Raw genomic sequence first — 21237 nt, forward strand, 5'->3', positions numbered from 1 at the left:
TATCCAGCAGCTGTCCAACTACCCAATGGGCCATAGCAAGTAAGTTGGAGTCATCATTAAAAACTGTTAACACAACAATCACCCAGGATTTAAAATTAGATAAACGGTAAAGGGGCCGAGTTCACAAGTTGTTGGATCGTCACATGGCAGAATGGCCCATAAACAGTAGCAAACTCTATTAGAATTACCCGGTAGGTGAAAAATGGAAATTTGTGATCACATTAGATGAAGCATATGTTTATCTAAGTGACTGCAACCAACACCTTGCAATTTACTACAAGGAGAAGGGTGAAAATGGTCAGACGAAATAGTGTGCAGAATGCAAAGAAACTGTCTGTACTGTGGAAGGCTTATGGAAACTTGTGAGGAGTAGTGGAACAACATGGACCTGGCTGTGTTACATAAAAATCTTCTTCAGTGGAAACTGAGGTGAAGTTCATATGAAGGGACATCAGAGAGTACGACCGATGGTGAAGACATGGCTTTTCTTAAGGTAAGGCCCTTATGAATTTTGTTTCCGGAGATCGGAAACAACCTCCATATTCCTGATCAGTAAGAAAAACCACCACCACCACCACCAACAACTAGTTTGTTATTATGATGAGTGAACAATATTTTCACATCGACGATGCTCGTCATTGATGGACGTGTCAAAAAAATCTTAAAATTCATTGATATCTCCATTATGATTGCTCGTACAGTAAAAATGTATCAGGTATAAAGGATTGAGAAAAGATTTTCTATAATTATTGTTACGTACACTTTTTAGATAGAATTAATATTTCTGGAGATATTTAGAAATTTGTGAAAAATGTAATCATTGCAAATATCTGCATTATTATTATTATTATTATTATTATTATTATTATTATTATTATTATTCATAAGGTAAAAGTGCACAAAACATAAAAGACTGAAAATTATATTTTTCACAACCTTTATAATTTACAGTTTTTCAATAATACTAATATTAATGAAGAAATTTTACTTTTCCTATTTTGGTCTCCTTAATATTTCTAAGCCACTGTAAACTAATCAAAAAATATGTAGCCTAGATCACTCTTTGGATATCTCTGAAATTAAATACCAAGTTTCAAGAAATCCTGTCAAACTGTTTTCCTGTGATATTCAGATAAAAATCCAGACAGACAACAATTGAACTGAACCTAGTTTCGACTTTTGTATACCAGTACCTAATCAGAGACAAATATGCAGTATGAGGCCAAAATTTTGAAGTGTACAGACAAAATTATAATTTTATTTATAAGATAGTACAATATGGTACAAGTTGGATTCAAATCTTGTATTACTTACATTAAGAGTATTAAGTGTAAATTAAGTAACCCAGAGTATGCCATGCAAACCTACCTACCTACCTACCTACCAATCTGAGGCCTTCATGGCGCGTACGGAGATGGCTTTGCTTTCTGCTCTGTTTGTTAACATTTAACAAGTCAAGAATATATTCCTCCCATCTGCTTTCTATTTCAGCTAGTGTTTCCAGTAATATTTTGTCCTTGGCCTTTAATAACTCAAGGCTGTTTTGAACCAAATTAAGAGAGAAAGACACAACCCCAAGGCAGAGCTCTTATTCGCCCAAAGATGGGATGAAGAAGGCTGGTTGACATCACTGTTCAGCCAATGTCTAAATAAAGGGATAATCATTGGAAACACATCAGCACTGCACCCATCTTCAAAAAGAAATACCACCAATGAGAAATGCCATGAGAAGTGCAAATCACTTTGTCTCACTTTTCTGGACCCTGAAAATGCCTTGTCTGTTGTGTACAGCTGCTTTACAGTTTACAGTGCCAAGAAACTGTGTTGTAATTGCTGCAGGAGCCTTCAGTAACTTTGACACTGTAGTTAGCATCCACAAGAGTTTGGTGCTACTATCATTTCTATTCTTCCTGGTGAAGGACACTAACTTGGACTGACTGATATCCTTGACCCTTCTCTACACTGACACTGGCATGCCAGCCACTGAAAACAAACTTGATCTGCAACGTCAAATCCAAGATAAGAATAATCGATTGACACACTATGGGCTATGACTCAAAGAAAATAAAAACAATATAACCTGAGATTCACAAAGAAAACAATCCAAGTTAAAGGTGAGAACCTGCCATGAGCAACTGTTGAAATATTTTAAATCTACGATTACTAACAATAACCAGCTTCTTGAAGAGGTGAACACAATGATATATGCATCCTGGATGAAATGGTGAAGGATGACAGGCATCACCTATGATCACCGGATGAAAGACAACCTCAAATTGAAGACCTATTGCAACATCGTCCGTCCTATCATAGTCTATTGTACAGAATATTAGCTGATTATGAAAGAGACAGAATATTGACTAAGCTGCTAAGACGGTTAGCCACCATTTTTGTTTTTGTTTTATGTCACACCGACACAGATAGGTCTTACGGCGACGATAGGACAGGAAAGGCCTAGGATTGGGGCGGAAGCGGCCATGGCCTTAATTCAGGTACAGCCTGCTGTGAAAATGGGAAAACCATCCTCAGGGCTGCCAACAGTAAGATTCAAACCCACTATCTCCCGGATACAAGCTCACAGCTGCACGCCCCTAACTGCACGGTCAACTTGCCTGCTAGCCACCATTGTTAGACTGAGTTCTATTTCCAATGTATATATGACAAAATGATATGGTGCTGTGGTAATCCAGGAGAAAATGTGTGAAATTACACAAGTCATCGGATAAAGACCCAAGAAACAACCTAACCAACGATGAGGTATGCCACACAATAACAAAAAGAGCGTACATCACCATGACTGAATGAATTTGAAACAGTGCAGCCCCCTAGTAGACGCTGCCATTAGGTGGGACAAATGCTGATGAACAAGATTCATAAAGTCATTACTCAGTGTTTTATCATCAATAACACTGAAAAGCATTAGAGAAAGAGGACTAATATATTGCAAAAGTTATGTAACTTTGAAATCTCTTTTCCTAATTATGCTGTAATAATTTCTTATGCTTGCTCATATCCCATAAAATACAAAGAGTAGCTGGTGCTGTGAGAAATTATTTAAAGATCTAAAATAACTTAAAAGGAGAACTAAACTGAGTTAAAACGAACATTTTAATAATGAAAGCCATATAATACCAACAAGCCCAATAACTACATTCTCCAACAAATTTTAGAAGCACTTACCTCGCATGAGATGAAGACAGTCTCTCATTAATTCCATCTTTGGTGCCTTCCTGTGCACTATGACCTAATTCACACAAGGTCTGGGAAGAAAGAAACACACATAAACTAAAATATTCCACTAACACAAAGGATAAAATATTTAAGAACTGCCTGTTAGAAGTTTCTAGTGCATGCTCCTACATAAGGAGAAAAGACAGTGAACACAAACTAACTCCGGTTGTGAATGATCACTATGATACCCGTGGACTGGTTGTGTAGCACAGTTGCTTAAATGTTCATCTTCAATACTTAGGGTTGTAGGATATGTGTATGTGTGTGTGTAATGGTTAGTAAACTCCACAGTCGGTTCACATTTAAGAGTGCTTACATGATCAACACCCATGCCAGTGGATTTGCTAGCATGTTAAAGAAAACTCTCCAGAACTGAAGTTGATTATTTTAGTGTGTCATAAAAATATATATCAACTTAAGGAAAATTAAACATTTACCTACTGGTTTTACGTTGCACTGATAAAGGTCTTTTGGCAATGATGGGATAGGATTAGGAGAAGTGACTATGGCCATAATTAAGGTTCAGCCCCAGCATTTGCCAGGTGTGGAAATGGGAAACCACAAAAAATCACCTTCGGTACCGTCAAGCGTGTTTTTTTTTTTTTTGCTTTACGTCGCACCGACACAGATAGGTCTTATGGCGACGATGAGGCAGGAAGGGGCTAGGAGTGTGAAGGAAGCGGCCGTGGCCTTAATTAAGGTACAGCCCCAGCATTTGCCTGGTGTGAACATGGGAAGCCATGGAAAACCATCTTCAGGGCTGCCGACAGTGGGGTTCGAACCCACGATCTCCCGAATACTGGATACTGGCCGCACTTAAGCGACTGCAGCTATCGAGCTCGGTAGGCGTGCGGTTTGAACCCATCATATTCTCAATGCAACTAACAGCTACACAGCCTGAATCACACAGTCAACTCTTTCCATAATTTATTATTATCATTACTACAGAGTACATGGGTTAAAGAAATAGAGCAAAACAAATAATTGTGAAGTCCAAGAAGAAACCATGGGAAGATTTTGGAAACAACCTGGAAAGGTTAGGACAAGTGACAGGGAAACAGTTATGGACTGTAATAAAGAAACTTAAAATCTTAGAACGAGAGGAAAAAGAGGAATGGATGGCATTTTGAGTATATCAAGTGAACTCATTTTAGATCCTCGTAAATAAATGGCAGTGACGTGCGAAAAATAACCAGACGCTGAAGATGTTCCAAAATGGAATGAAACAAGTCTTCATAATGTTTAACTAGAATTTAAGCTAACACATTTCTATACGCATAAAACTAGTATAAAAATAAAACAAGTATTGGAAGGTGGAAATAATCCTTTGACCTTAGTTGTTAAAGCCAATATGGTATCAATATGAGGTTTATAAGTCAATAGCAGAGCATAAACTTGATGGAAACCAGTGCAGTTTCAGACCACAGAGAAGCTGCCAGGACCAGAGTTTTTGTATCCAAAAAAAAAAAAAAAGAGTACACCCTCTAGTGGTCTTGGTAAGGTGTTCAAAAGGAAGTCATGGTAAACAGGTCTTGTTAAATGTTGTTGCAGAATGAGGGGACTAACCAAGTACAATTCTGCACCATATATTCAGAGAAAATAGAACCCCTCACCTACCAGTGTGAGTGGCACGTGTGTTCTCTTCAGCTATAGTATTCTCTATTAGAGGCAGGCTGCCTGCTGTCATTTCTTGAAGGATACAGTACTTTTGCATCCATCTCTTGGCACAGGCCAGAGTAAAGTGTAGCTTCCACCGACGTCCCAGTCAACATCCATGGCTGTGACAATATGGAAGTTGCTGGGGTATGGGCAGTGCTGAGTAATGACATTCAGAGCATGACTAGTGCATCTGAGTGTTATGAAAGGTGCTGCTCATAGGGTCAGTCATGCTGCAATAGTACTTTCTGACCCAGTGAGGAAAGCAATGGCAAACTACCTCACTCCTCATATTTCCTAGTATGTCTAATTTTGGTGCTGCCATTGGTTTTTGGGGTTTCCTTATAACCGCATAACCTTTGGTGGTGCTATTTGAGGATCCAACCAGCCTCTGGGCTGATGACCTAACAGACAGACATTAGAGGCAGAAATACGTCCCTCACTCCTTGCTGGTTTGCAGAGGTTGTGGGTCATAGCACACCGTGTCATAGCCATAACACCAGACACAACAACAAGGAGTAGTGAATGTTTTCCATTCATTAAACTTTTAGTTAACAAGTGTAGGCATAGACTGAATACACTCTGCTCAAAATTATGAAAGCTACTGCAAAGTACGAGGAAAAACTGTTTCTAAACATGCGTTATTATGACGTTCATTAAACTTATAATAATTGGTATACCAATAACCTGATCTTTTTTTTCTAGTGGCTTTATGTCGCACCGACACAGATAGGTCTTATGGCGACGATGGGATAGGACAGGCCTATGAGTTGGAAGGAAGCAGCCATGGCCTTAATTAAGGAACAGCCCCAGCATTTGCCTGGTGTGAAAATGGGAAAGGGCTGCCGACAGTGGGATTCGAACCCACTGTCTCTCGGATGCAAGCTCACAGCCGCGTGTCTCTACCCGCACGGCCAACTCACCCGGTATAATAACCTGATTAAATATTCTAATTATGATTAGGCAAATCATGATTTAACCATGTCGACAAAATGTATAAAAAAGAACTCATCCACAAACATTGCAGGAGTTATATACAATTATAATTGGTTCAAAATTAATGGCCGGCCCCGTAGTGTAGGGGTAGCGTGCCTGTCTCTTACCCGGAGGCCCCGGGTTTGATTCCCGGCCATGTCACGGATTTTTACCTGGACCTGAGGGCTGGTTCGAGGTCCACTTAGCCGATGTGATTAGAATTGAGGAGCTATCTGACAGTGAGATGGCGGCCCCAGTCTAGAAAGCCAAGAATAATGGTCGAGAGGATTCGTCGTGCTGACCACACGACACCTCGTAATCTGCAGGCCTTCGGGCTGAGCAGCGGTCGCTTGGTAGGCCAAGGCCCTTCAAGGGCTGTAGTGTCATGGGGTTTGGTTTGGTTTTTTCAAAATTAATGTCAATTTGCATACCTTTGTATTTTTATTGAAGTGTTTCCAGTCTTTTTGTAGAAGTGACTCCTTTCTTGTGGGATAATACATTATAGTGTCTCTTCATACAGTTGGAAAGTAAAACGACACAAAACATTAACAATTTTTTTATGACTTTAGCAACATCACTTTTACATATACAGGTCCTACATATGTTTCACTGAGTTCAGAGCCTTAAATTATATGCATTATTAGCCCATTTAACACCTTGCACTGATTCACACAATCTATAATAAAATATTTCTTACAGGAGTTGGAAACAATTGTGTTCATGATATTGACTGCAATGTTTGGAGTAGTTATATCTAAGTCACTTGGAACTGTTAACCCTTTTCTGTTAATATAATCTATGTATGAATCACACATATTTTCTCCAACCACATTCCAACATAAGAGAAATTTTGTAAGCTGCATAACCAGAAATATAGAGAAGCACTGAGTCATCAATTTCCTTCTCATCTACGGGTAATAAATTGTTAAGAATATTTTGAGAGCGTTTGTCCATATCACCGATTGTACAATATAGAATTTCTTCACAGAACTCTCAGAATTGAAATACAGGGAGTCAAAATTTAATATTGTCATCCTATTTCTTGCAGATTTTATTCCAAGAATATTTTTTGCCTTAAGGTTGTAATTTCCACCACTAATTTGTCTGTACATGCTAAATCATTTTTCTAATTTGTCATTTTGAAATTTTGCAGGCAGTACATATTTTACATTTTCAATTTCTAAACAAAACTTGATTGCTTTTGTTAGTGTTTATGTACTCTTGATTAGTGTTCTCCCTGTGAGTCAGTGGTTAAAGAGCCACATTTCAAAGTCACACCTAGTTCCATTCAATTTTGTACCCAGGTGACAAAATTTTCAAGGAACAGGAACCTGAAGTCAGAAATGGAGCACAAGTGATCACATAATTTCTTCATTCTCCGAATTCCATTTTTGCTACTTTTTGTATTGAAAATAGACCACCAATTTCCATATGATGAAATGAATGTGTAGTGGCCGTATGTCCATTTACATTTACAACAGCGGATGCTTTAGTGCTTTCATGAAAAGCATTTAAAGCTAGTAACACTTGCAGCCTCTCTACGTTGCTATGATATACTGTTGTAGTGTTTTATAATTTATTTTGTACAATTTTTTCAAAATATTGTTACACTCCTTTTAGATTTCTCTGAAGTGGATGAACTCTGTTTTCATTAATGATTCCTCACTGTCTACTGCAGTTTCAAAATCAGGAAACATGAAGGTTTTAAATGGATCTTGTCGGTTTATCCAATTGTTTCATACTTTTTTTTCTCTTTTAGGATGTAAACAGTATTATGGACAGAGCTGTATTTAGGCATGGGCCTTAGGGACCCAGGACCAGGGCAGCAATTTTATGGGATGGCAAAAATTAAAGGCTCTGATAGTCTGAAAATGACTTTTTAGAAGGGGCGCACTTTCATAGTATTAAAAAGCGAAAGCTCCCGACATGAATAACGAAATTTTCGTTCCGCTTATGTGAAAGCTGTCAGTGATAATATAAATATCACCACAGTTGTATTATTATTATTATTATTATTATTATTATTATTATTATTATTATTATTATTATTATTAATTGTATTAATATTTTATATTTTACCTTGGAGGCAATCTACTGTATTACTTTATTCATTACAGTAAAACAAATTTTGTCTTATTAAGTTTAACACTTTGAAGACAATGTCACCCCATGTGGGGGGACGGACCCTCATACAAAATATAGTATGTCACCCCTCATGGGGTGACACGGTAGTGTGTCCAGTCCTCTCAACATCATGCTGTCGCACAAAACTAGCGCTACCATTCGCTGTTGTATTGCATTGCTTGTTCACGTAAGGTGTTCATAGAGTGCAGCACAGTGCCCATTCCTTTCTCAGCATGCTGTGCATTGTGCAACAGACAGTGGAATTTCTGTGACATTTGTCACCCCGTACGCAACCATCAGAATTCAATTATTAATGGCAAGGAAAATAATGTGTATTGAAGTTTATTACTGCTTTATTCTTACATACTGGTTGAGATTTAGCACTCAGATGAAATTGTAAACCGGGGCTACATGTAAATAAATACAATGTTTCTGCAAACCTGAGAATGTTCCCCAGTAATTGTCACTGGCTGGTGATTTGGTTGAATCATTGACCGATGCGGCTCCGGATTCTTTGCTAGTGTCCTCACTACACAAACTACTGTCGAATTCCGACTCTGAAAAGGTGGCATCACATTGCAAATCCTAAATGTCAACATCTCTTGATTCAACATTCGAACCCTTTTCAAGTTGTTCTTCTATCTCTCTATTGGTAATCATGGCTTACTCAACACAGAAACACATAACACCAATTAAATTCTTGTCAAAAAACTGTACATTACAAGGAACTCGTTGAAAGACACGTAAATCAACAGCTCACAACACAGAGCACAGTGTTCCACAACAACAAAGGTCCTGTCACCCCTAAGGGGTAACGTGCACTTTCTCTATTGCATAGTCAACCTGATAACCATATGTCACCCCAATGGGGGGACACAAAAATAGTAACTTTGAACATGAATTATGTCTTATCATCTACGAATGAAATTACGAACATCCGTAGCCGACAACAACCTGAAAAATGTATATCGCATTTCAGCAATTTACCACGAAAGAAGCAAATGTACACGTCGACGCTAAAGTGATAAGGAAGGGTGTGCACAAAATTACTCGGGCCCAGAGGCGTTGCAGTAATTAAATTCGGCCCTGGTCATGAACATCGAGAAGGCCTAAGACAGTGTCCCTAAGATGATGATCTGAGAATGCCAAGAAGGTATAGGTGTGCCAAACTTTTTGATGGATAAAGTAAAGATGCTGTATCAAAAATGCTTTAGTTGTGTCCAAGTAGGGGATGGAAGATTAGATTTGTTAGGAACCAAGATAGGAGTCCTGCAGGAAGTGCCTTATCACCAATCCTATCCTCGTCATGGTTCAAATCATAAAATCCATCAAAGAACATTACAAAGAGTCTAACAGTCTAATATTTACAGATGATGTACTTATGTGGGGAGAAACTGAAGCAGAGGTACAGGAGAAACTAAATCTTTGGAGTGACAAGTTTAGGGCTTGTTCTACAAGAGCCAGATAAATATGCGGTTATAATTTATGGGGCAGATGGCACTTTTATCCAGAGTTGGGTTGAAAACGCATGCTACGACTTTCATTTATATGCAACCTGGAAGAATATTCTCTAGTTTAGCTATGCTGAAGATGGAACAGTGACTGGACCTCTTATCTGGGACTGATTATGATGATGATGATGATGATGATGATTATTGTTATTTAATGGGGCCTACCCCCGGCCTAGAAAACCAAGAATAATGGCCGAGAGGATTCATCGTGCTCACCACACGACACCTCATAATCTGCCGGCCTTCGTGCTGAGCAGCGGTCCCTTTGTAGGCCAAGGTCCTTCAGGGCTGTAGTGCCATGGGGTTTTATTTTTGAAAGGGCCTACCATCTAGGTCATCGGCCCCTAATGGTACGAGGTGAAATGAAATGTTAAAATAATTAAAATTTTTAAATGTATCCAGTGACTAGAATTTAAAACAAATGATGATGAAAAACTGACTATGAATTTAAAATAATTAGTGGCTCTAATTCGTAATGCCTTATTTTCTTAAAAAATAACAGATCTTATTGCTCATCATCTCGCAGAATGAGGAAGATTATACTCGGAAGTTTAGACTACGGCCCAGATCAGCCAGGTTCACGCATTCCGTAAGTATGTGTATTACAGTCAGATGACTGCGGCAAGTACACAGCGGTGGGGGCTTCTTCCTTCAGTAAGTAGGAGTGCATTGCTATACCGTGGACGATCTGAAGACGACATAATACCACTGCTTCTCTCCGTGAAACTCGAAGGGAAGTCTTCCATACCTCTGTAGCTTCTCTAATAGTCCTCAGCTTATCTGGAAGAGGGGCGGACTACCACTCATCTTCCAAAGGGAAGATTTGAATTCTCCGCTTGAGTCAGCGTGTGCCAGCCAAGACCACACGGGAGTAAAGACACCCTGCATGCAACTTGCCTGATGTGTGATTGACCATGACATGTCTAGTTTATGGGAATCACAAAGAGAGTGACACTGAGAACGATCCTTTTTTCTTTTGCTAGTGGCTTTATGTCGCACCGACACAGATTGGTCTTATGGCGACGATGGGATAGAACAGGCCTAGGAGTTGGAAGGAAGCTGCTGTGGCCTTAATTAAGGTACAGCCACAGCATTTGCCTGGTATGAAAATGGGAAACCATTGAAAACCATCTTCAGATCTGCCGACAGTGGGATTCGAACCTACTATCTCCTGGAAGCAAGCCCACAGCCGTGCATCTCTAACCGCACGGCCAACTCGCCCCATACCAATCCCTTTGGGACTACACTTTTTTTTATATGATACTGCCAATCTACTCAGACGCAGAATAGATGGAGGGACAAAAAATTCACAATAAAAACCAGCAAGTTACCTCAGAATTTCCACTGATGCACAGGACTGAAAAATTGACATATTGCCATGTGGTATCATAGGCCTTTACTAAACCGAAGAAAACAGCCACCCAATGCTGCTTTCAGAGAAACACGTCCTGGATAGAACTGACCATGCATACCAAGTGGTCAGTGGTAGAGCAGGCAGCTCGAAAGCCGAATTGGTATAGAAATCCTCTTTTCTACGAACACCAGACAAGTCAGCAATTCACCACCCTCTCAAATTGTTTACATACAGTTAGTGAGACAAATAGGTCTGTAACTTCCTGCATATTTAGGATCTTTGTCAGGCTTGAGGAGAGGAATTACTATTTCATCTCGCCATTGTAACAAACACTCACCCTCTATCCACATTAGGTTGAACGTCTGAAGATGATGTAAGAGTCTATCCCCCCTGAGGTGTTTTAACTGATTGCCCCTGACATCTGGTCCAGGAGCCATGTCCTTGCAAAGAGCTAAGGCACTGTGGAATTCCCACTACATAAAGGACACGTTATAATCCTCTGAAGCGTGAGTGGCAAAACATAGATGATTGCATTCTGCCTCCCGATTCAGAGCAAGGAAATCAGGATGGTAATTACCGGAACCCAGACATGTCTGCGAAATGAGATGCTAGATGATTAGCAACCGAGGGTGGATCGGCGAAGATATTGCCGGTACATAGGATGGTCAATGGACACTCAAAATGCATCGAAGTTTAGTCCACACTTGAGATGATGGTGTATGTGACATCATGAACAACACATATCTGGCCCCTTGAAGCTTCCTTACTCTGTTGAATAAGAACTGGTGCGTTAGCACGAATTTTTTAAAGTGTTAATGAATTTGGCCACAGTAGGCTGCCTACGATAGAATTTATGAGCGCAACGTCGTTCTTTTATAGCTGCTGCAATTTCTTCGCTCCATCAAGGAAGGAGTTTTCGTCGAGGAGTTCTGGAAAATGATGGAATGGACTCCTCAGCAACAGCAAAAATTGTACGATATAAGTTATATCGATGTCTACACTCCATCTATTTGCATTGTTAAAGACAGTTAGTGATGTGAACTTTGGCCAATCAGCACATTTAACCTTTTCACTCCGGTGAAGCGAGAATGGACGCATGGCCTTGGTTATGGAGCCAGATGTGCATGAGGTGATGTATGCCTTGAAATGTTTCGACGCTTTTCGGGAGCGGGGTTTCCTCCTATGAGGGAGCTGGATGGTCGAAGGCTGGATAGAACCCACCTTTGAGCTTTTATACTTTGCCTCGTTGCTCACAAAAGCAACTGCCACTTTGGAGGAGCGATCTTCACAGGTGTTGACGAAACAAACGACGAACCTGGTGGACCCTGTGCTATCACGCTGAAGTCCAGTGCTGTCGAAGGAGCATTCAAGGAATTAAACTTACAGCAGGCTTTGTAGTAGAAAAGACCACCCAGTGTCTTGATCTCCTGGATATTCTTCTCACTGAGATATGCCGGACATAAGAGAGGTAACTTAAAGGGTCCACCTTTTCAATACAAATAAATGTTATAATGGTTAAGTTACAACATATTTACTTGGAACTAGTTTCAAGGCTATTTAGCCAAAATGTGAGAAATAGGCATAGGTGAATACATGCAAACATATACATTACACAAAATGTTACATCATTATGAATAAATAAGAGTAAAAAGAGACATAAAATAGTTAATAACAAGTTCGGAACTTGTCAGTCATCAAAACAGTCCATGAAGGGTGATTCAAAACTGTATGAACACAAGTTAGGACTCGACAAACACAATCCCTTAAAAAACATACAAGACACCAAAACCTTGCGGAAGTTCGAGATGAACATGGCAGTTAAAGATTCAAATTTTTTACGGACACTCTTCTATTAAATGTCGCCTGCCACGAGTGTAGTACAAACCAGACAGTTCCTATCTCGAGGAGAATAGGGCAATAGGTGCATCTGTTCGGAGGTGTGCACTCTTCCACATCATGAGCTTCTCTTCCGGGTGTACCATACACAGACCGATTTGAAAATCAAGATACCATATGTCCGAATCTTTGGCATTTATGGCACCGCATGGGAGGTGGGATATATGGCCTCATACCGCAGTGATATGTTGTTACCTTGACTTTTGCTGGTAACACTGACAACTTGAAGGAGATAATGAATGCACCAAGTGGCAATGCCTTCACTGTTGACTTTGCGCATAATGCACCAGATATGTGTCACGCCACGGTGCTTCATGCCTTCCGTCAATTCATCGTCGGTGTTCAAGATGAGATCGCGATAGAAGATGATTTCTCAAGGTTTTGAGTTCTTCCACTTTGATGGGGATTTTGCCAAAGTAGTCGCACATGAAGAAGTGATCAGCCTGAACTGCAGTGTGTGTTTTCAATAACAAGCTATAATAGTGCTTTCCTTTAAGTCTTCTAGTTCGCCGTAGACACCTTCAGTGTGTATACTAAACAATAGTGACGGGTAGCTTGTGATTGAGTCGTTCAAACTGAATGCTTCACTCCTATGAAGTGTGAACTAACCACTCATTTTCAATGAACTGGTAGTTCAAACACTTCACAGTTCTCAAACTTCATATCATTCACAGTTCTCAAACTTCATATCATTCACAACTCATTCGATTCGTCTGTCGCTCGCTCACTCTCTCTCTCTTCCCTCCTCTGACTAGCTACGTAATTCATTTCCTCCTTTACTCCCAGTCACATCCTACCTGTCAACTGTGTTATTACACCATTAATGATAATATACGAAGACAATGACAACCCGACAGAGTGACCACAGCAGACATGCAAATAAAATGCTTACCTTGTAAATCTGGAAGTAAAAAATGCGCTGAATCCATAGTTGAAAGAGTATCTTCCTTGCAGGAGTGTTCATCTCACACAACACTTATGGTAATTAATTAAACAAAACTGCACGTGGGGAATAGACTAATTAAATAAAAATATAAAAACGAACAGACTTTGTATCACTTCTTATAAGTAAAGAATGCCTTGAATCCACGGCCTAAAGAGTATCATCCTTGTAGGAATGTTTATCACATAAACAAAATTTCACTTTGGAGAATGTCCGACTCATTGGCTGAATGGTCAGCCTTCGGTTCAGAGGGTCCCGGGTTCGATTCCCAGCAGGGTCGAGGATTTTAACCTTCATTGGTTAATTCCAATGGTCTGGGGGCTGGGTGTTTGTGCTGTCCCCAACATCCCTGCCACTCACATACCACACATCACACTATACTCCACCACAATAACACGCAGTTACCTACACATGGCAGACGCTGCCCACCCTCAACGGAGGGTCTGCCTTACAAGGGCTGCACTCGGCTAGAAATAGCCACATGAAATTAAAACTTTGGAGAATAGACTAATTAAATAAAAAAATAAAAATGAACGGACTTTATATCACTTTTAAAGACCTGAAGCTGGAATTGTCTCTCCTAGAGTGCTTTAAGTATGACGATTTACCTCTTCCACTAGCTTCTTGGCCATCTGTTTCACATCACCACGAATATCAGAGTTACTGGCAAATCTGCAACACCAACTTTTCAATGACCGAATGAGGAGTATAACTTTTGACGCAGTGACCAGTCTTTCATTGCTCATTTCCTCAGTACAATCTTTGAAAACTTTCACCACTTCGCAGACTTGTGTTATGCTTGCAATGTCGTCTGCAGAAGCAGTTGTATTGACAATGGATGAGTGGACTTCAATTAAAAATGAGAGCTACTTGTTAGTGACAGCACACTATATGAAAGGTGGTGGTGGTGGTGGTGGTGGTGGTGGTGATTATTGTTTTAAAAGAAAGTACAACTAGGCAACCGTCCTCGATTAAAACTAATCAGAGAGAAAAAACTGAAGTGATCCGACATTTCGAAAAATGAAGGTATCGGCCAAAGGAAAAGAAGGGCCACGAAGGGCGTGGAAATGAGACTCCCTAGACCTCAAATGCTCTAATAACGTCGGAGTCGGTAAAGAACACAAGCTGAGCAAGGGAGGTCGAATAGGATAGATGAAAGTGAGGAACCTGGCACAAGTAAGTGGAAGCAATGCCAGGACTCAGCTAAGGGCCCTGTAGTCACCAACTCACTCTCCAAAGTTCAGAGCCCCGGGCCCCTTCTAGTCGCCTCTTACGACAGGCAGGGGATACCGTGGGTGTTATTCCACCTCCCCTGCCCACAGGAGATTCATCAAGGTAGATAAATAGACATTTATGGCAGTGGTAGTCATTTTCATTCTATTTTGGATTGAATTTTTAAGAGAAAAAATGTTATGATATGATGAATAATGTTGGTAACCCTGGTGTTTTCTGCCCGAATACAGCTAAAAAAGGTATCACGTGGCAGATAAAGACACTGTTGAATGCATCATGCGAATAAGATGACCCTAGATTAAACGTATTTCCTTCGTTATATAAAACAGGTCTCCCTATTTATTTTTTCCCTGTCCCTATCAACCATCATCTAGATGCTGTAAGCAGGTAAGCCATTTGGTCCATAATTACATAGCTCTGCCATCTGTTAAAAATATTATTAAGTATTATGAAGCTTTATTGAGTGAGATACTGTGAACGAAGTCGCTGCTGAACGACATACTCAGCAGCTTCATCAGGCTTGATTACTTCATGGACGAACTACTTCATGAACAAACTACTTCATTTGAACGGTTCACAGTAATGAGTGTGAATGAGTGAAGTAGTTCATAGGAATGAACTGGTTCGACCCATCGCTACTAAACAAAATAGACTTCACCAGCTTAAAATCTTGCCCATCCGTTCTGATAGTAACCAGAAACCTACGGAAGCTGGAACCCACATTTTCATGCTGCGCTTGTTCCCAGGGGGGTTGATCCTCTGAGAGAATCAAAAGTTAAAGACTTGGATGGAGGACCACCATGGACAGGCTTGGGGCATTTATTTCCAGCCATGCCCGAAATTGTCCTCCTCAAAAGCCACCTACTTCAATCACAGGCCTCTGTAGCTGAACCAAGCAGCCAAGGCAATACCCACTTGGTCGTAGCAGGTACTGCCTGGGATCCAATATTGGACGATGCCTAATATAGACTGACAGGCAATGAGCACCCACCAGGGCTCCCTTCCTCATATCATCCATAATAGCATGTATCCCATAGTGTACACTGAGCGATAAAAATAGAAAAAAAACAAAGATAATAATATGCTCTTCTGATATTTGGCTGTGGCGGGAACCTGTGCTGTCAGGCGGATAATACTGCTGAGTACATGGCACCCCCACCCGACGGGTTGGGGATATCATCTGGGAGTAAGGGAATATGACATTGTTCATGGTGATTCATCCCTCGAATTGTTCCGGTTGTGTCTGAACGACTAAGCTTGCTACTCCTAGCGTAGTACTGATGCTGTAATGGAGGGGTGCAGCTTAATCGTTCAGACACAACCGGAACAATTGGTCCCAGCTAACGTCAACAAGACAATTACAGACAACTCATATTCCTCCCAAGGTTGAACAATGCACCAATGGGAAGTTAATCAACAAGAATGATGTAATATTCCAAAAATGTTATCCGGTAAACAATAGTTTCCAACATACATGCTTCAACCTTAATACATAACCATGCTTCTTTCTAAAGGAATATTCAAACTGTTTCATGCCCTAACATAAACGACTTTAACCAAGGTTCCGATTTTGTAACAATTCTTACGACTCAGGCGACCATAACAATTGAAGAAACCCCAACTCACGCTGTGATAAATCTCTAATCAATACAATTTGAGAAACCCCAATTCACGCTGTGATCAATCCAATCTACAATTTGGATGTCTAGTCATTATAAAATAAATTAATTCATTGTTCGTAAATTCTGGCAAAGTTAATGTACATATTGTACATACTGTACATATTGTAAACTATGTAAAGAGCATAAGACCACTGTATTTAGTATTAAGTTAAGTTTACTATTAAGTTCCGATGTTTATAGTTTTAATTCTTGACCTTAAGATTTAGTATTAGGCTGAAGATGCCCATAACTAGAGCAAAACATGTCCCTAACTGGTGTTTTTAATTCATGTAGATTTTAATCACTAAAAATATATATTTGTATTGAAGAGGTGGACACAATCATTTTAATCTTGAAAGTGTTTTACTTATTGTATCTTCAATATGGACCAAAATGAGATTAGTTACTTGTTCTCATATGGAGTACGGCAATATGACACTGTTCATGGTGATTCATGCCTTGTACCAGAACGTTAAGGAGGTTATATTTCTTGACTTCATAACAACTTACTACTAAGTATTTACATTAAAGTGAGATAAATGCTTGCCAATTACTATTCTAACATATTCATAGAAAAAATAAAATAACTACATGTTAAATTAGCAATAATAAATTGAATCACTTCCCGTGGGAGTTTTTGCCTGTTCCCCTATCGGCCGCGTCCCAGGTGGCGGATCGGGGGGCTCGCCGGACTTGTCTGGAGGGATTGAGGGAAATAAAATACTTCTCGCGGACCAAAAACAGGCACAGTCAGAAAACATCTTGAGGCTACCTCTGAGGCTCAATACCTTAGTGGTAACTATGAGATTGACAAAGATCAATCTCCCCATTATCTTCAACTTACTAGCATGATGGCAACGTCAGTTAATGATACTACTACCCCAGGCCCTAGTATTCATACTAGGTTTTATCGGTCATCGGATTCTGGGGGACCGAGAACATAATGCGGGAATGTATCGGAGCTTCCCAAATCTCTTCGCCCAAAGGAAAAAATTTATTGGCACTTTAAACATCAACACTCTTCGCAAAATTGGAAAGTTGAAGCACTTAACAGACACATTAGACCAACTCAACATCCAAATTCTGGCACTCCAAGAAACTAGGTACAGTGACAAAAATCATTTTGAATCAGGAAACTACAGAATTTATAAAGGTAAACCAGCTACCCTCCTCCCTAACAAAATATTACAATTTGGCACTGGTTTTGCAGTGAGAAAAAATATCACACATTCGGTATTATACTTTACATCTCCTTCTGAAAGAATTTTGCTAATCACAATCAAATCAGGAAACAAAGCTTATACACTAATCAATGCACATGCACCTACAAACAATTACAATCAAAAAGACCCACAGAAGGTAGATGACTTCTGGGAATTACTAGAAGAAACTACAGCCAAAATTCCAAAACATCATGTCAAAATTCTGCTGGGGGACTTCAATGCACAAATTGGCAAAGAGAAGAAATTTAGGACCACTGTAGGACTTTACCCTGCTCACAAAAGAACCAATAAAAATGGAGAACGTCTAATTGGCTTCTGCAAGAATTTCGATCTAAAATTGATGACAACCCATTTCCTGGCACTTCCACAAAAGAAAATGACATGGAGATCCCCGAACATGCATTTAGGAGAATTTTAACTAGACCATGTGGCTATTTCCAAGAAAAACCAAAAAGAAATTATAAACGTTAAAGTCAAAAAGGGAATTATTGAGTCCGACCACCACCTATCTCTTGTTAAAGTAAAGTTTCAACCCAACAGGAAGAAAACCAAAACAATCAGAAACCCAAGAATCGACCCTGAATTTCTGAGACAGAACTCAGACAATTTCCTTGCGAATATCTCCAACGATGCTCCTTCAAACTGGCTAGAACTCAAGGACACACTCTTGAAAGCTTCACAAAACATCAGCAACCCCCCAAGGAAACGCAAACACAGGTGGTGGAATGACACCTGTGACAAGGCAATAGAAGCCAGAATTAGGTCCTGGCTAAACTGGAGTTCTCATAAAATTGATCAAAATCGTGATAAATTCTTCAAAACACAGAAACAAACCTCAAAAATCATCAATCTGAAAAACGAAAATATGATCAAAACAGACTGGCAGAAATCGAAGAAGATTTCAAGAAAAACAATACACGGAACTTCTACAGAACATTCAGAGAAGAATTATCCAATTACCAGGCACCTTGTCTCTGTTTCAAACGTACAGATGGGACTTTGGAAACAAGTAATAAGGGAAATTGTGAACTCCTAGCAAACCATTTCATGGACCTTTTAAACTGTGAATCTCTGAAAGAACAATTCACCTATGAAAAATCAACACCTAATCCAGATTCAGAACCCCTCCACATTACAAGAAGTCAAACAAATAATCAGAGATTTAAAAGATAACAAAACACCAGGAGAAGATGGAATAATTGCTGAAATGTTGAAAATTGGTGGTGACAAACTGGCCCAGAGTATTCAAAAAATCATACAGGACATCTGGTTTTCTGAAGAAATTCCGGAGGATTGGAAAGTGCATTGATTCACCGACTTCACAAGAAAGGAGACAAATCAGATATTAATAACTACAGAGGAATTTCTCTCCTCTCACTCGTATATCAAATCTTCTCTAAAGCTCTACTTAATAGATTAGAGAAACAAACAGACCACCTGATCGGAGATTATCAGGCTGGATTCCGAAAAAGGAGATCCTGCACAGAACAAATCCTAAACCTAAAAACCATACTACAGATTCGCAAAACCAAACAAACAGTAATCACCTTTGTTGACTTCAAAAAGGCGTATGATTCCATAGATCGGCAGACCCTGTTCAACATACTAGAGTAATTTCAAGTCGACAGGAAAACGAGGGAATTAATTAAACAAGCTCTGACCAACACAACATCAAAAGTTAAGTTCTTGGGAGAAATTTCTGAACCGTTCGAAATCAGAACTGGTGTCCGACAGGGAGATGGACTATCCCCACTACTATTCAATTTAGTTTTGGAAAAAGTTATTCGTGAATGGAGAAAAGAAACTAAAGGTATAAACATTGGCAGACTTCTTAAAGACAAAATTCACCTTGATTGCTTAGCTTTCGCAGATGACCTTGCGATCCTTTCGAACAACAGACAAGAAGCAATCCACTCCATAGAAAAATTGCATGAAATAGCTGCAAAAACCGGACTTCAAATTTCATTTAAAAAGACGCAGTTTATGGAAGGAACTAAATCAAGATTCGACAATCAACCATTAATCACCAAATGTGGAATAATTTCCCAAGTAGACAAATTCAAGTATCTAGGTGAAATTATTCAGCCGGCAGGGTTAAATCAGGAAGCTAACAAAGAAAGAACTGCTAAACTCCAAAGGGCTTACAAAATCACATTGAACAGATACAACAAAATAAGTATATCAAAAAATGCAAAATTACGACACTACAATACGGTCATCAAACCAGAGGCACTTTATGCATCTGAAACACTGATCATTGGCGGCAGGTCACAAATGAAAAGCATTGAGAAACAAGAGAAGAAAATTCTCAGAAAAATCCTAGGACCAAAGTTTGAAAATGGAATTTGGATGAAAAAGAAACCACACAAAATTTTTCAATTCACAGAAAAAACCACAGATACCATCAGAAAGAGACGACTAAAATTCTACGGGCACCTACACAGAATGGATAACAACAGGCTGACAAGGAAAATTCTAAATCTAGCTCTAACCCTGAGATTCCCTTATGGAACCTGAATTATTTGTCCCGAATGAGTAAATTTATAATACCAATATAATGGGTCCATTATTGGACATTATAAATTTTCAGGCTAACTCATTCCTGTTGCAGCGTTTCACTCCCAGTATGCTAATTTAGGCTGTTCAGTTGGTAAACAGCACACCTACCAAGATGCATGGCTAGTGTATACTGTGGAGACCATTGCCTAGGCCCTAGGCTATTTGAAGCTACTGGCAGTGCCGATGCCATCAACTGACAAGCCCAAATTACCACAATGGGGCAAAACGCTGGCAACAGGAATGCGTTAGCCTGAAAATTTATTATGTCCAATAATGGACCCATGATATTAGTATTATAAATTTACTCATTCGGGACAAATATTACAGGTTCCCTAAGAGAATCTATATCCATATCATCTGATAGCCTAGCAAGCTTCAACTTTTTGCAAGAGAGACAAAGTCTCTTATATTGGCAGGAATTATTTGGTAAGATACATAACTTGAATCTTACCTTTTGCATCCATGTAACATTTTCAGTCTTTTTTTATTTTCTACAACATTTTCAGTGTTTCACTACATATTTAATAAATTTTAAAGTTTCTTCATATGTGTAATTCTTTTCCTGGTTGGAACTTCCACATTATAGCCTAATAAGAGTCTAATATTGGACTCTAGTAATAAAATTTCAAAAGAAATAGCACTAAACAAATGAAAACACCCAAGAACAGGTATACCATCATGCTAAATTCACTACATTTTCAGTAAACACATTGCCAATGCAATAGAAATGTTATTATATCTTCCACATAACAGGCTATTAAGGAATATGGACTGAACATCAGTAAAACAAAAAATGTTGAAATGACTATCAACAGGAAAGGCACAGATTCAAACAATTTTCTGGTGGGAACTTGGTTATAGTCTGTTTTTA

General features: G+C 39.4%; 1 protein-coding gene across 3 annotated transcripts in view; it reads right to left on the bottom strand.

Annotated features, from left to right (window-relative positions):
* Positions 1-21237, bottom strand: part of LOC136864611 (ubiquitin carboxyl-terminal hydrolase 30) — a 413613-nt gene that overhangs the window by 169726 nt on the left and 222650 nt on the right. For all 3 annotated transcript variants that reach the window (XM_067141847.2, XM_067141848.2, XM_067141846.2), the window contains one exon: positions 3181-3260. In XM_067141847.2, the coding sequence (XP_066997948.2) occupies positions 3181-3260 (80 nt within the window). The remainder of the gene's footprint in view (positions 1-3180; positions 3261-21237) is intronic.

The sequence above is a fragment of the Anabrus simplex genome, chromosome 2 (genome assembly GCF_040414725.1).
Source record: "Anabrus simplex isolate iqAnaSimp1 chromosome 2, ASM4041472v1, whole genome shotgun sequence".
Lineage (NCBI taxonomy): Eukaryota > Metazoa > Arthropoda > Insecta > Orthoptera > Tettigoniidae > Anabrus > Anabrus simplex.